The 15,193-nt window shown below is 39.9% G+C and overlaps 1 protein-coding gene across 1 annotated transcript; it reads right to left on the reverse strand.

Moving 5' to 3' along the window:
- Positions 1–828: 828 nt before the first annotated feature.
- LOC133419593 (5-hydroxytryptamine receptor 3A-like) lies at positions 829–14,752 on the reverse strand. Its single transcript, XM_061708846.1, has 10 exons — positions 14,713–14,752; positions 13,466–13,629; positions 11,693–11,737; positions 11,502–11,611; positions 10,619–10,788; positions 5,968–6,125; positions 5,409–5,619; positions 5,110–5,271; positions 1,338–1,423; positions 829–1,243 (listed from the first exon to the last, which is right to left on the reverse strand). The coding sequence occupies exons 1-10, from the start codon at positions 14,750–14,752 to the stop codon at positions 1,013–1,015; spliced, it is 1,377 nt and encodes a 458-aa protein (XP_061564830.1). The 3' UTR covers positions 829–1,012.
- Positions 14,753–15,193: the final 441 nt, after the last annotated feature.

Below are 15,193 nucleotides of genomic sequence, written 5' to 3' on the forward strand. Positions count from 1 at the left end.
TGAAATTACCATAAAATGTCACATTAAAAATAGGATAAAAAAAACTAAATAAAAAGATACTCTATTAATACAGTAGCAAGCCGTATAAACTATCAAATTGAAATGATTATTTTCTGTTAGGTCTTAATTCACATCTTAGAAATCAATTTCAGGAAAAGGGCCAAGTGGCTCGTAAATTCACGATTTTTATATCATTTTAACAAATTATGTACATAAAATTCCTACCCTGTTCAGTTGTGAAGGGTGTGAAATCCAGCTGTGGGGACCAAAACCATTTTAACGAGCGTGCTGTAAGTATTAATTTAAGTTTATTTCTGGTGTAACAGAACATTTTTAAAGTGAGGATCATTTCTTTGGAACGTTTGGTCACTGGAGGAACTGCATATTTTGGTGCTTCCAGGTTGGACTCAAAAAGCAAGATTGCCGCTTGGTGGGAGCTTTTTAATGAGATGAGAGAGAAAACATGAACAATTATCATCACCCTAAAGGTGCTGGCAAATAGTAAACAAAAAAATTAAAGTTTCATAAAAGTGAATGTCACAAAGATACTTTGGCCAAAGAAAAGACCGAGAAGTGATAAGTGGGCACCATCTTTCACTTTTTCTTACCGTTACCCACTATCTACGGAGCCTGGCGTGTGCTAACTGAAAAAAGACAAAATATAAAACATTATATAGTCATATATTCACAATGATTGAGTGGAAATCTGTCCAGGATGCACCCTGCTTTTCAACCTAGGACAGCTGTAACAGGCCCAGGCAGAACCGTGACTCTGAACAAGGAGAACTGGATATAGATGATGGATGGATGGATGGATGGATGGATGGATGGATGGATGGGTAGTAAACAAGGGGAAATAAGGGAGGAATTGATATTTTATAATACTATATTTGCTCACTAGACCGTCCGTCTGTGTGTTATGGACAAACATCGGTTTCCATTATCTGCTTGAAGGTTCTGAGTTACTTGAAACTCAAGTCCTCATTATGCGGAAACGATTCCCTCTCAACCCTTAAATACTGCTCCACCTTGAGAACATCAAGAGCAAAAACACACCGATCACTGTGACATAGAAAATGAAGAAAACTTTGTTGACCCTTTGAGCCACTCGGGTCCAATACCCAGGGTTGTTCTCTTGGTTCTGGGTGTTGAGGAGCAGAGTTAATGCTTTCTCCATCTCCCTCAGATCATCTGAAAGCCTCTTCAAGATATGGTTCTCCTCTGTCTGTCTTTGGCCGTCGCACTGAGAAAGGGTTTAACAGAATAGCTCACAGAGTTGAGGACAGTCTTTCACATTTTCATCAAGACATTAATAGAAATCTTAATTAAATTCAAACCTCTTTGGCAGCTGACAGCAGCTCAGATGAAGTTTCATCAGCAGGCAGCTCATACATATATCCACTTTGAATCTGTTTGTGCAGCTCTGAAAGAAAGTGATTTTTTAACACTTAGCTGTACCGTTCCTTTCATCAGTGTTGTTAAAAAGTGTTTTTTTTTCATGCTTGTGTTGTTTTTAAAAAGGCATTTGTGTGTGATACCACTCCAGACCATGTAGGGTCAGCGTATCACGATAATTAATGACTGCCAATAATTGTTTACACATAATGATCGCATGCTGATGGGCAACCACCAACAGCTCACTGATTTACCCCTGGCAGCAGTGGTAGGGTCTACATGATACACAGGTAAACCCCCTATACCCACAAAGAAAGGTCCTGAATTCCATATAACCACTGAAAAATGCACAAAGATACGTATCAACATGGTTTTGTGACACAACTTTTACTTCATAGGGAGCCTGCTGACACTATCGCTGTGCCTGGTAAATGGACCCCGTCACAAGTTCACCACCTTCCCCTTTTACCCCACCCTAAGAGCACTATGACAAGACATTTGTCCAGGTGGAACAAGACATGGGTCGCCTCTAAGAGTCTTCTTTCCAGGGCTTCTGGGCCAAGACCACACAGGAATCTAAGTAATCATAATGATGTTAAAGTGAGCAAATTGTTTTAAAATCATGAGTTTGATAGTTATTAAAGTTGAGGTGTTGAGCGGTGATGTAATTCGTGCATGACTGTTCAGATTGTTTACATTTTTCTGATGCTCATGATGTGTCGATACAAAGTTGGTTAAAAATCTCCAGTTGCCTTATCGAGCTACAGGGAAGTTTGTGTAGTTTGCACCATATTTTGCAATTGATTGCTGAAACTTTATTTGTATATTATTCATTAATTCATTCATTCATTCATTTGTCCTTATTTGAAACTTGTCTTGTCACTGGCTGTTTAACTGTTAAAGTCAAGCTGTTAATGGCTGTTACATAGCTTGTTGCTTAGGATACATTTACATTTAAATAACACATCACTATTCTTTCAGGAATCTCAGTTATGTGTTGGTGCATTTGTGCATTAATGAGCATTGCAGTTCTTGTTTTAGTCACTGCTCTGAGAGGGCCGCTGATGTTGCTCCAGGACAGGGGTGTACGACCTTGGGAGAAATAAAATCAAAGTATACCCACTAGAATGAACTAGACTGCAACGCTGCCTATCGCTTCTGTAAACTTGGCCTGTGGTAAGTGATCTGTGCTGATGGTACTCCAGACAGATGTGAATAGAATATCCCCTTTTACCAGCAGAACATCCTCTTCTTCATTTGAATACATGTAGACCAAACACTACAATTACTTTTATCACCTCTAGTGGGAGACAGTGGTATTACAAGGGCAAGGCAAGTTTATTTGTATAGCACATTTCATGTCCAAGACATTTCAAAGTTACTTTACATAAAAAAAAAAAAAAAATGAAATTGCATTTAAAAAAGAGTTTAAAAGCAAAATATAAAGGTTGAAGTGGATTGTGGTGGATTACTGAAATGCAGCAGGAAATAAAAAGGTTTCAGCAGCCCTGATGCATTCTGGGAGTTTGTTCCACAGGCGAGAAGCATAAAAGCTGAACGTTGCCTCATCATGTTTTATTCTAACTCCGGGTACAGAACTAGGTGTTTCCCTGGTGACCTGAGGGTTCTGGTTGGTTCATAATGGACCAGGAGATCAGACGTGTTTTGGTCCAAGACCATCCAGAGATTTATAAACCAGCAGCAGGATTTAACATCTGCTCTGACAGACAGGAACCCCGTGTAAAGATTCAAGAACTGGAGTTATATGGTCCACTCTCTTGGTCTCAGTGTGGACTCTGGTCTCCTGGTCTCAGTGAGGACTCGGGTCTCCTGGTCTCAGTGAGGACTCGGGTCTCCTGGTCTCAGTGAGGACTCGGGTCTCCTGGTCTCAGTGAGGACTCTGGTCTCCTGGTCTCAGTGAGGACTCTGGTCTCCTGGTCTCAGTGAGGACTCAGGCAGCAGTGTTCTGGACTAACTTCAGCTGGGTGATGGAGGTTCTAGGGAGACCCTTGAGAACAGTGTTTGGCCCTGTCCCAATACTCCCACTAGCCCTACTTTTCTCCTACCCCTAAATTTTGCGCGTTCCCGTGAGGGTAGTGGTGTCCCAATTCCTCTTTTCACCTAGGGGGAGTGCACATATCTAGGAGTAGTGAGTATGAATCTGTCCCTACGGATCGAGGGTTTTCCAATGCTCACTAGCTGACCTAGGGCCAGAAAAATTTCCCAGAATGCTTTTCGTCGTCATTTGCGGACTGAATCAAAAAAAAAAAACATGGGGGACATTTCTTATTTTTTAGTGAATAAAATCAATATTTTGAGTTAGTTTCTGCATAAAAATGCATTTTGATTACATTTCTAGCGAGAAATATATATTTTACTTTCATAATATTCACTCAGTGAATGTACATAATCACTCGCTCACCTGTTGTTGCGAAGTCTTTTTCAAACCTCGCCAGAATAAAGCCTACGGCGTAGGTTACGCGGCGACGCGCGCCGTACCCTACGCCGTAGCCTACGCCGTACCCTACGCCGTACCCTACGCTGTAGGCTCTGCGTCGATTTAGCGTGGAACCATAAATCAGCTCCCGAGCCGGCAGCCGGCTGTACTCATCTCGAAATTTTCGGAGCAAATTTCTCAACAGGCGTAGCTACAACTGTTAGATTTCATCTATTAAACCAACATTTATTTTCCTAAATGATTTATTTCAGCCAGCGGTAATTCTCCACAGAGCTGCAGGTTTCTCACCCGGGACGACGGCGCAGGTTGACCCGGCCGTGAGCTGCTGCTGCTGCTGCTCCAAGCCGGCGGCTCTTCTCCGAAAACATCGGATCAAATTTCTTAACAGGCGTTATTTGGATAAACTGAGCCCAGGTTGGGGATCTTAACGGTTACTTTTACGCCTGAAAAAATATTAAAACTTAATAAAGTGGCATATTAACAGCGCTACAGCTGAAATAAAGCAGCTTTTAGCTCTCGGCTTCCTGATATGGTGTGATGTATGTGCAAACGTAACTACGCAGTCGCTAACGTACCCGAACGTAAACCACGCAGTGAAGTAGCAAGCAAAATTTAGGGGTGGTGCTGAAAAGTAGGGGAAGTGGGTGTATTATTGGGACAGGGCCCTGGGAAGATTTCAAGTGCCCTAAAATCTGTGGCTTCTTTTTTAGGGGTAGTGGTAGTGAAGGAGGGCTAGTGGTAGAAAGTAAGGGGTGTAATTGGATTGGCTCTTACAGTGGTCCAGTCTGCTGAAGATGAAAGCTGGACAAGTTTTTCCTGCTGAGACGTCAGTCCTTTAATCTTTCATATGTTCTTTAGGTGGAAATAAACTGACCTCACTACTGTCTTAATGTGGCTGTTGAAGTTCAGTTCTAAGTCCAGAACCAGTCCCAGAAATCTGGTTTGTTTTTAGCGTTACTGCTTGAAGTTGAGTGCTGAATTTGAATTATTCTTCTTTGACTCTAAGCACTGTTATTTCTGTTTTGCCTTCATTTAACTGGTGACATGGTTATATTGAGTTGTGTGTCATCTGCATAGTTATGGTAACACATTTTGAGGCCCCAGAATTGAACCCTGGGGGACTCCACATGTTATCCTGGGCTAATATGGCCTTAAAAGCATTATCAACCTAATTTTAATTTAAAAAAAAGAAAGAAAAACAGAAAGAAGTAACTACTAGGGCCATACATTTTGCTCAACTCCAGAGCTGGACTTACCTGTGTGACAGTTGTTGAAGCTGGGTTTGCTACACTCCTCTTTTGAGCTTTGGTTTCCATTTTCCTTGTTGTCATGAGAGTCTTTATCTATTAGATACATGACCAAAATTGTCTCCAGGAGGCTGAGCAGCATCAGTGCAAATATCCCGATGCAGTAGACCGCTGAGGGGAGCAGACGGGACATCATCAATGTGGACATATGTATCATGTATTATGAGGTGCAGCACAAAAAGACAAGATATAAGATAGTACTTTATTCTGCCACAATGGGGGAATTCACAATAACCAAGTTTCTTTACCTATAAGTGGGACCCTGTTAGATGAGGCGGGCAGAATTTCATTGAGAATAAGTTGTAACACTGTGATGGCAAGCAGCACAGTGACTTTGAAGCTGAGCTTCTCGCCTCCGCTGTCTGAGATCAAGAACGAGGCCAAGTCCAGACACAGGAAGAAGAGGACAGGCAGCAGGAAGTTGACAATGTATAGAATAGACCTCCTCTTCATTTTGATCTGAAAAATCAGATTTGAAGAAAACATATTATGCTTTTTGCACTTAACATAGCTAGTATTAAGTTATTGAGTTTAGCTGGACTGAATACAGTTTTATGGGCTCTGGAGCTTTACTAGAAGATAACAAAAACACTTAAAGCGTTGTTCTCTGTGGGGGGGAAGAGTTGATGGGGGCTGGGTGGAAGGCTTTGAATGGCTCACTGGCCGTGCTGAGTTTTGAAATTAGCTATTTATATAACCAGAAAGAAAAGAAGAATCAAGAAGCTCAAATTAAAAAGCATATGTCCTCCTAATGATTGAATATTCAGATGTCTGAGTTTCTGGGTCCAAGAGTTTAACTGTACGTACGGTGTAAATGATCATATCCTGTTCAGTTGGACTGCTGGCGTTGTTGGTGGTGACCGCCATGTGCAGGAACAGCCATTCGTACTGAGTCCGCATGACCTCACGAGACCACTCGGTGGCCTCTGATGAGTTGTCACTCGGGTACAGCCGGATGTCCCTGGCTGAGGAAAAGAAAGTACTATGAAGTGGTTTTCTGAACCAAGGAAGGATGGGATGAGCATTTGCACAGAACACAACAGTCACTCTCCAACTTTAATAATAAATATCTCACATTAAAGTACAGTATTTGTGTGTAGTTAAGTTCAATTCAATTCAGTTTTATTCAATTAATTGTATTTAAATTATTGAATAGGTGTCCTGGGATTAAAATGTAAAACATCTCATCTTTAGAAAATTGGTGGTCTTTCTGGTGGTCAGCTGGACTTTTTGCTGTTTCCTGCAATATTTATGTGAGCTTGTCCCTTGTATACTCAGCGGGCTCGACCAGCGTTGCAGGAAAGCAGAAGTAAAGATCACATCAGTAACACCAACAGGTTACACTGGTGCAGGAAATAAGCTCAATGCCCAAGAACATGAAAAACAAAGGCATTTCTGATCATGAAAGCAGTATAGGAGCTTACTGCTTGGGAAATAAGTTTCCTTTTAAACACATCTGGATCAAATTAATAGTGATTAATAGTTCAAACAGAGAAAGTACTTTGGAAGACGGGACGATACAGTTCAGTCTTTCTGCAGATGTGTCATCTGGACCCCCCCCCAAAAAATGTCCATCATGTTGGATGGTGGCGTCTCTCACAGTTGCTGCATCCTGACAGATTTCTCTTCGTTCTGTTGCAAGAAGGGATGGGAATCAAGAACTGGTTCTTGTTCAGAACCAGTTCCCAGCGTTTCAATTCCTTGGAATTGTTTGCAAAATTTGCAAACGATTCCCTTTTCGATTCCAGGGGGTACGAATGATGTAATCACGTACGTTGCATAAGCCAGCAGTCAATAGTAAACATGGCGCCCAAGCAATACAAAGGCTCGAAAGTCTGGTCACCTTTCAGTAAAAAAGACGACAACAGGGTGACTTTCAATACTTGCCAAGTGGATATTTTTCGTCGGGGGAGGAAATTCTACCAACATGCAACAACATTTGCGCACCATGCATTAACAATTAATGAATGTCACGTTTTCGATCCGCTCCGGACCAACATCAGTAATTCTCAACCCAGCACCAGCATCAGCAACGTTAGCATTTCCTTGGTTAATAATACTGCAGGTAACTAATTACCTAATGAACACTGCCTATCATATTAGTGCCATTTGCCTCTGTGTTGTCATTTTTTTCCCAAATGAGAATCGATAAGGGAATCGATAAAGAACCAAATCGTTAAGCAGAATAGAAAATTGAAGCAGAATCATACAAATCTTATCAATTCCCATCCCTAGTTGCATGTACTCCATGTTGAGTGATAAAAACTTTAAAAATGTGTTGTTTTTTTTTAAGGAAGAGAAGCTGTGTACCTGCTGGTACTACAGGTCAGCTGGACAATACATCTAGAATTTAATTAAACACGAAATAAACATGTATATGTGTTTTTAAAGGGTTAAGGTACAGTATGTTTTTGTTAAAACAAATAAAAGTTTGGTGGAGGCATAAAAAAATCTGAAAACATGGGGAAGATTTTTAATTAGCTCTACCTTGATAACTCAATCACAAGTTTGAATGTAGAAGAACTATATGTATGCATGAAAACATCTTATTATCTATGTTATAACTCTTTTATTGCTATTTTACTCCTTTTCTTTTGTCATTGCGGCTTTTTGTTCGTGCAAAATGCAGTCTGGGATATTTTGCCACCATGGATGCACCCTCAATAAAACTGGGGGCTTGGAACTGAACACCCTGGAACAGCACTTCAACGGCAACAGATGACATTTAACACGAACGCAAGTACCAATGACTGTGGTCGGAGAAATACTGGGCTACATCTTATCACACCGGGACGCTGCAGTAGATAACTGTTGGTGCGGGTTTGTGTGTTATTTTGCTCTGGAGGTGTGGTTTTTGTTATTGTTTAAGAATTCCTCTCAGCATCCTACTTTACCTTACCTTTACCTTAAAATGGGATGTATTAGAAGAAAAAAATAAAAGAAACATATAGGTCTTGAAGTGGTAATTTGAATGTGCTTCTGGCTATAAAGAAGCAGCTAAAGCAAGTCTGGAATTAAGTGAGAAAAGAGAGAAAAGAGAGATGGACAAGGTGCTGATTCGAACTGTGAAGGCAACTCACAGTAAGAGAGAGTAAAGTGGCTTAATACTTTTTCCTGACTGGAACATGTCCAACTGTTAAATGACCTTTTGCAACTTTCAGCTGAGACCGTCCCATAAGAGCATGTAAAGTTGCTTTTATGAAGCTGAGATTTACAAGCCCTCATTTTATCATTAATTCTCTCAAGTCTCTTAAAGGGGACCTATTATGGCATTTAATGTCCATTTTAAACAGGCCTTGAATGTCTTAAAAACAAGCTTTTGATTGTTTTTTCTATATAAATTAGAAATTCAGCCTCTGGGCCATGTCTTTATCTTTACCGTTTCTAACCTCATTATCTATGAGGGATTCAGAGTGGGCGGGGCTATGATAATGAGGCACTGTGCTGATTGGCTGCCTGAATGACGTGATACACCGCTATGAAAAAATGGCGGAAGCTCCAGCCGGCAGAGTTAAGCCTGAATTATGGTTCTGCGTTAAATCGACGTGCAACGCGGAACCCTAAATCACCCGTTACACCGTGTCATGCATGCGATGCGAGCTTCAGCGACAAAATCAATTCCATTGCTTTATTTTCTATTGGACTGTCCTAACTGGCCGCAGTGACGCGGCGCGCCGTTTTGAGCTGAACATTTGTCGTACGCCCTGCTTCTATTTTTATTCCTGTCGTTCGCGTTGAAAGTCGGCTGAAAGCGCTGTAGGAAACGGTCATGGATGAGGAACGGCTGATCCAGTTAATTGAAATGAGAAGTTATCTCTATGATTCCTCATTTCACAACAAAAATCTCAATGAATTGGCAGCTGCTGGAGGGAGATGGACAGAGAGCGTCCGATGTCACGCAGTGCAAAGCGATAGTCGGAGGCTCGCATGCAGTTACACAGTGTCATAGTTGTGGGCGTGGTTTCACGCATCGGAGGCCAAACCTCTGCTCCCGTTGTGACGTCACGACAGGAGCAGATTCTGAACGGCTTGTAGAAGCCACGTGACACTGGACGGCTCATCCGGGCGGCTGTACAGACACTGCAGAATTTGGTTGCTTTCCTCCTTCTCTGAGTTGGCAGGCTGAGGGGAGACCACTTTATATATGTTAAAGCAAGAAAAAACATGTTTTTCATAATAGGTCCCCTTTAAGTCGCCTTTAGCCCGATGTCCGCTGAACAGGAGGCAGAGGTGGAACTCTGCCTGCATCTGTGAGTGTCGTTTTCACTGACATCTGCTGGGTGCACCTTAAGCAGAGGAGATTGGACGGCTCTGTGGACAACGCTTCTGGCAGAGGTGTCAAAAGTATTCGCATTCCTTACTCAGGAAGAAGTATAGATACTAGAGTTTAAAAATACTCCTGTAGAAGTTGAAGTATCAACTCAAGTTTTTTACTCAAGTAAAAGTATAAAAGTACTGGTTTCAAAACTACTTAAAGTATAAAAGTAAAAGTAATGTAAGGGGGAAAAAAGCCATTAAGGACAAAAGCCATTGAAAATGAATGCATCTTAGTATAATGCAAATAGATTAAAGAACCATATATGTGTACTATTGAGAATTAGCATGTGTTTCAGAGAGCAGGAGATATGATGACTAGTTGCCTATAAGTATTGTAATGGTGCAAAAAGTCAAACTTCAGAGGCATGTTATCATTTATCCTAACCTTTATTGGAATGTACATCCAAGTTTAGTTGCAGGAATCTAGGGAAAACGGATGTAAGAACAAAACTGGACAAGAACATTTGTGCCACAACCATAACCAAATTCACTCTATCCGGATGGAGCAATTTAACTGGATAGTTTTTTTTTAAAGGCTGAAATGAAATAGAAACGAGGCTGTTTTTAAAATGTAAGGAGTAAAAAGTACAGATAATTGCGTGAAAATGTAAAGAGTAAAAGTAAAAAGTCGTTTCGAAAAATAATTACTCCAGTGAAGTATAGATAACCAAAATTTCTACTTAAGTAAGGTAACAAAGTATTTGTACTTCGTTACTTGTCACCTCTGGTTTCTTGTCAGTGTTTGTTGTATTTACAGGGTGGAGACACGAGGGAACGCCCTAGCGAGGGACAGCTGCACACTGGATCTGAGTCCATAACGAGACGGCTGCAGTTTTATTGGATTAGACTGGCGAGGTTCAAGCGGTTCAAGAGTTCTTTTAACTGATCAGTGCAAGAAAATCTTATTCTGATCTGTGAAGACATTTTTATTTTATGGGGTTTTGGTTTTTAAAAAGGAGTATTTTATTTCTGTGCTGTTCTTAATACAAAAAGTAGGAATAAAATAGTTAACCAAAACCTCTGGTCTCTGTTTCTCTGGGTTCAGATTCACTGGCTCCCCCTTATTGTTGCAGAACCTGTCGGTGTGGCGCTAAGACATAGCAGCTTGGTGTCTACAATAATATCGTAAATGTGTTCTCACCGGTGTGTATGACAGATTTGAAGGAAAGGTTGCAGCTCTGGATGTCAAAGGGGAAGTTGTAAATGTGCATCCTGCAGGTGCTCACCAGCACCTGGTCGTTCTGCAGCTCAACGACGCCCCCACTGTTGATGGTGACATAAGGACTTGGAGGGGCTCGGTCCTTCTCTGTCCTGTTGGAGCAGACGAGAGCTTCACGACTCTTTACAAACCCCAGAGTTTCTGCTCATAAGTTCTTTGTTTTATACATCCGACAGAGGTACTGACTGTATCTTTCAACAAGTCAAATTCAGGCTTTTCCACCATTTAATAATCCAGTTTTATTATTCCAGAAAGATCTGGTGACACTTTTAAAACACCTCTTCTGTCTATTCAGTAGCAGCTTCCAGCAAGCATGAAAGATTATTAATAATGTACAGTTGCATTGAACTTTCTAAACACATCCATACATTATTGATATTAATGAAATTGGAAACTGGATATCAATATTGGATATTGATGGAAGTATAAGAGGCAGTTAATGTCTGCAGAGGCATGTTAACATGATGACTGGCTTCTTAAGAAGTAAAGTGAACTAGAGTCCAAATGCTTCGGTTATTATGCCGTATCCAAACCAAAATATCTTTTTATATCACGAGTCTGTCATTATTTAAAAAAAAAAAAGAAAAAAAAATAGTGAAAAGGATTTGTGATGGAAAGAAATGAGCTGACACGAGAGAATATGTTACCGTCACATTTTGTCTTTCTCTCTCTCTAAATGAGTTATGTCCTCCTCCGTCACTTGAAAAAGTCAATATCAGATGTAAACACAGCCTTGTTTTACTGAGGCGTAATTGCAAAACTGAGTCATATTATTGTAAAGACATCAGAGCAATATGAGACTCACATTTCTTCAATGGTAAGGTCCGGCTGCCACAAAATCTCAGCGGGAAGAGAAACGTTGTCAATTCCACAAAACTGGTCTGGATTCCAGGAAATGTAGTCGTTGTGCCACCTCTGCAAATAATAAAGAAAGAAATGGAAATGCTGAGATTCTTGATAAAGCTGCAACACTGACTGAATGAGGAAAGGACTCACCATGACGGTCCAAACATAAGGGATGAATTTCTGGTCCTTCTCAACCTGGAAATAAGTAAAATGAGGGGAAATCATGTCAGACTGGAAACGAAAGAGTTCACGTCAAACACGCCGACTAAAGTGTTTCAAAGTGAAGCCTCGAAGTGGAGTGTTGGACAGTTTTTGTTGATGAAGCTATCGCCACTTGGGAGGCAGTAAGAGAGGGAAAACAGAGGGGAGAAGAGCATCATCTCACCCTCACCAATGATGCTGATGTCCCTCAGGTATCTCTAATGCCGCCGTGCAGTGTCTGATCTTGCCCTGGTGTGGTGTTGGGCCACTTAGGGGCTTAATAAACTTTCTACCAGGCTGCTGCAGAAAATAATCTAACCGATAGTTGGTCAAGTATTGATTGGTCCTCCTTGCGCTCACTTCCCCACTTGGCCCACCTCTGACCTTCTGGGGGAGATGGCTACTGCACAGGAATGTTGTTGCTATGGTGAGCATGTCATTGGTCTATAAAAAACTGCAGGTGTGCACTGTGATCAGTGTTTACAGACATTACCTGACAGTGGTTATAACATTATAGTTGACCGGTGCCCATATCACATCTTAGGGTTGCCACCTTTCAGAAATAGAAATAAGGGACGCCCTGATTTCAGCAGTGCAGGAGCCAAAAAAAAGCCCCAAAACTTCTAAACTGAATAAAAATGTGTTTATTTTATATGAAAAAACTAAATGCTTTGATTTAAAGTTTAAAGTGCTTTAATAGCATTGAACTTGCATGACTGTACAGACAGACAACCATACTAGCAACTGAAATATCCTCCTATGCTATGTATGTCCACATCAGCCCAGATGTATAATATAGCCTACAGGTGAAGAATATGGTGTAAAAGTTAATTTATTTCAATAATTCAACTAGAATATGGTGTAAAAGTTAATTTATTTCAATAATTCAACTAGAATATGGTGTAAAAGTTAATTTATTTCAATAATTCAACTAGAATATGGTGTAAAAGTTAACTTATTTCAATAATTCAACTAGAATATGGTGTAAAAGTTAATTTATTTCAATAATTCAACTAGAATATGGTGTAAAAGTTAATTTATTTCAATAATTCAACTAGAATATGGTGTAAAGGTTCATTTATTTCAATAATTCAACTAGAATATGGTGTAAAAGTTGATGAAAATACGGTACAAATCGTGTCCCGTATTAGTTCAATACGGGACGCAACATTTTTTTCTCAAATAAAGGACAATTCCGTATTTTACGGGACGGGTGGCAACCCTATCACATCTATCGAGACCAAGAAAATGTGCTACTGTCAGGGCAATGAAGTAGATGTTTTTCCTCACCACAAGTGAGCGTTAGAGATGCTGGTAAGTTTATTCTGTACTTGGAGTCATGTTTTGCGTCGCACTGCTGAAACTTCCTACACTCCATTAACCCACAAGCTCAAGCTAGCGTCCATCCAGTTTCTGGGTCTTAAAGATCGGGTGCAGCCCGGAGAAGAGCCACACAGACAAGCGAAACATTACCCCTCTTGGATAACGTAGTCATCTTCACCTGAGCTTGATATGCAGTGATCTAACTGGGCTGGAATGCACCTGTATGCAGGACCGGCACTGTTGATATGAATATTGTAGTCTGTGTGGTGGAAGGTGAACTCAGAGAAAGCTCACGCAGGTAAGAAGGACAACAGGTGACGTTTACTGCAGTCTAATGTGCTGCCGGAGTCACACCCTTGTAGTGTTGTAACTATGACAGATCAAGCTTTCACTATTTACCACGTCTAGGATGGCATAGAGCAGGACTTCCAGGGAAACCACGGTGGGCTGTTTGTAGTTCTTCACAGGCCGGGTCATGAAGTACAGCTCATTGTTTCTTGTCAGGTTTAAGTAGCTCAAAACATCCTGGTAACTGCAGTTTTTCTCAGATGAAACCTCATCAACTGCAAAGACACAAAAAGGCAACATTCATTAAAGCCAATTACACCAATTATACAGTCAACTGATTTCATTTCAGTTCAGTTCCCGTCATTCAGATAGTACCAGTTCACAACAGAAGTCGCCTCCAGACAAGCTCCATTATAATATACTTACATTTAATCTAGTTAATTGTTTTTCAATCTGTTATAACAATGAAAGTCATTCCAGTTGAATCAAAGTTCAACATCCAGGTATCATGAAAACATCCAAAGGAAAAGTGAAGAGGAAAAATAAATAAATAGATCCAGAGAGCAGTCATCTGCCTCGACTCAGTCCAGGAATATCCACTGACGAGACACATTAAAGTGCATCCAGTACTTAAAATGAGATGAATTTCTCTTGGGTCGGTATTTACCTCTCCTAAATTCATGATCTAACCGTAAAATACACCAGCCTTCACATATCAACGATAACAGCCAGGGACTGTGGTCACTAAGAGGCCATTATGAGATAGGAGCTGGCGGGACTCCTTTATGTCATCAGCACACTAATTATCAATTATGCACACTTACATGTAATTAATACTTTTCTCAAAAGACATTCACATTTTAAATTAGGCTGCTTAACATGATCATAATCAATATATATATATATATATATATATATATATATATATATATATATATATATATATATATATATATATATATATATATATATATATATATATATATATATATATATATATATAGGGAGTTTAAATACTGATATGCTGTTTTTTTTTTGTTTTTTTAACCTTACACAGAAATTAATAATAAACTCATTAAGTTCAATATGAGAATCAATATGTGTCTTCTTCTTCACCACTAACTCTTAATTTAATATTCTACGAAGATTCTCAGATGTTAAAAACAAAGCAAGGAGGATGAACCCTGGATGGAAGGTGAAACATCTAAAAAAATAAAGGAAAAATAAGTCAACTTGCCTTGTTTCAAGCTTTTCAGAGTTACCACGACTCAGACTCCACTTTAGCATATTGCCTCTAATATTTCTCAGGGAACAACTTGATCTGCTATAGAAAGTGCAGGATATAATGTCACACTTACCTGAGATGAAGAGCAGCAATAAAAAGCCAGCAGGTATCATGACTGCTCCCATCCAGGGCTATGGAGTTCATGCGTGTGCTTCCCTTGTCACTGCTCCCTGGAACTATTACCAAGTCTTTTTGTGGCGACCCAATGTCCTAATGCAGGAAATGGGCTGGGCAGATAACACCACTGAATCTTAATGTGCTTTTTTCTTCCCCATCAGTGTAGGAATAAAGCACATGAATACATACTGTATCTGTGTATGTATGTATTTATATATACATATATATATATATATATATATATATATATATATATATATATATATATATATATATATATATATATATATATATATATATATATATAATGCAGTAAATTCTACTGTGTATATTTGATAATGTCATCAACTCACATAAGACTGAATCCGTCATCTGTTCAGTAAGTTTAATTCTGTTTTTGTTAACATCTTTCTTAAATACAGTTATTTAGGAATAAC

Source organism: Cololabis saira, chromosome 19 (assembly GCF_033807715.1).
Source record: "Cololabis saira isolate AMF1-May2022 chromosome 19, fColSai1.1, whole genome shotgun sequence".
Taxonomy (NCBI): Eukaryota; Metazoa; Chordata; class Actinopteri; order Beloniformes; family Belonidae; genus Cololabis; species Cololabis saira.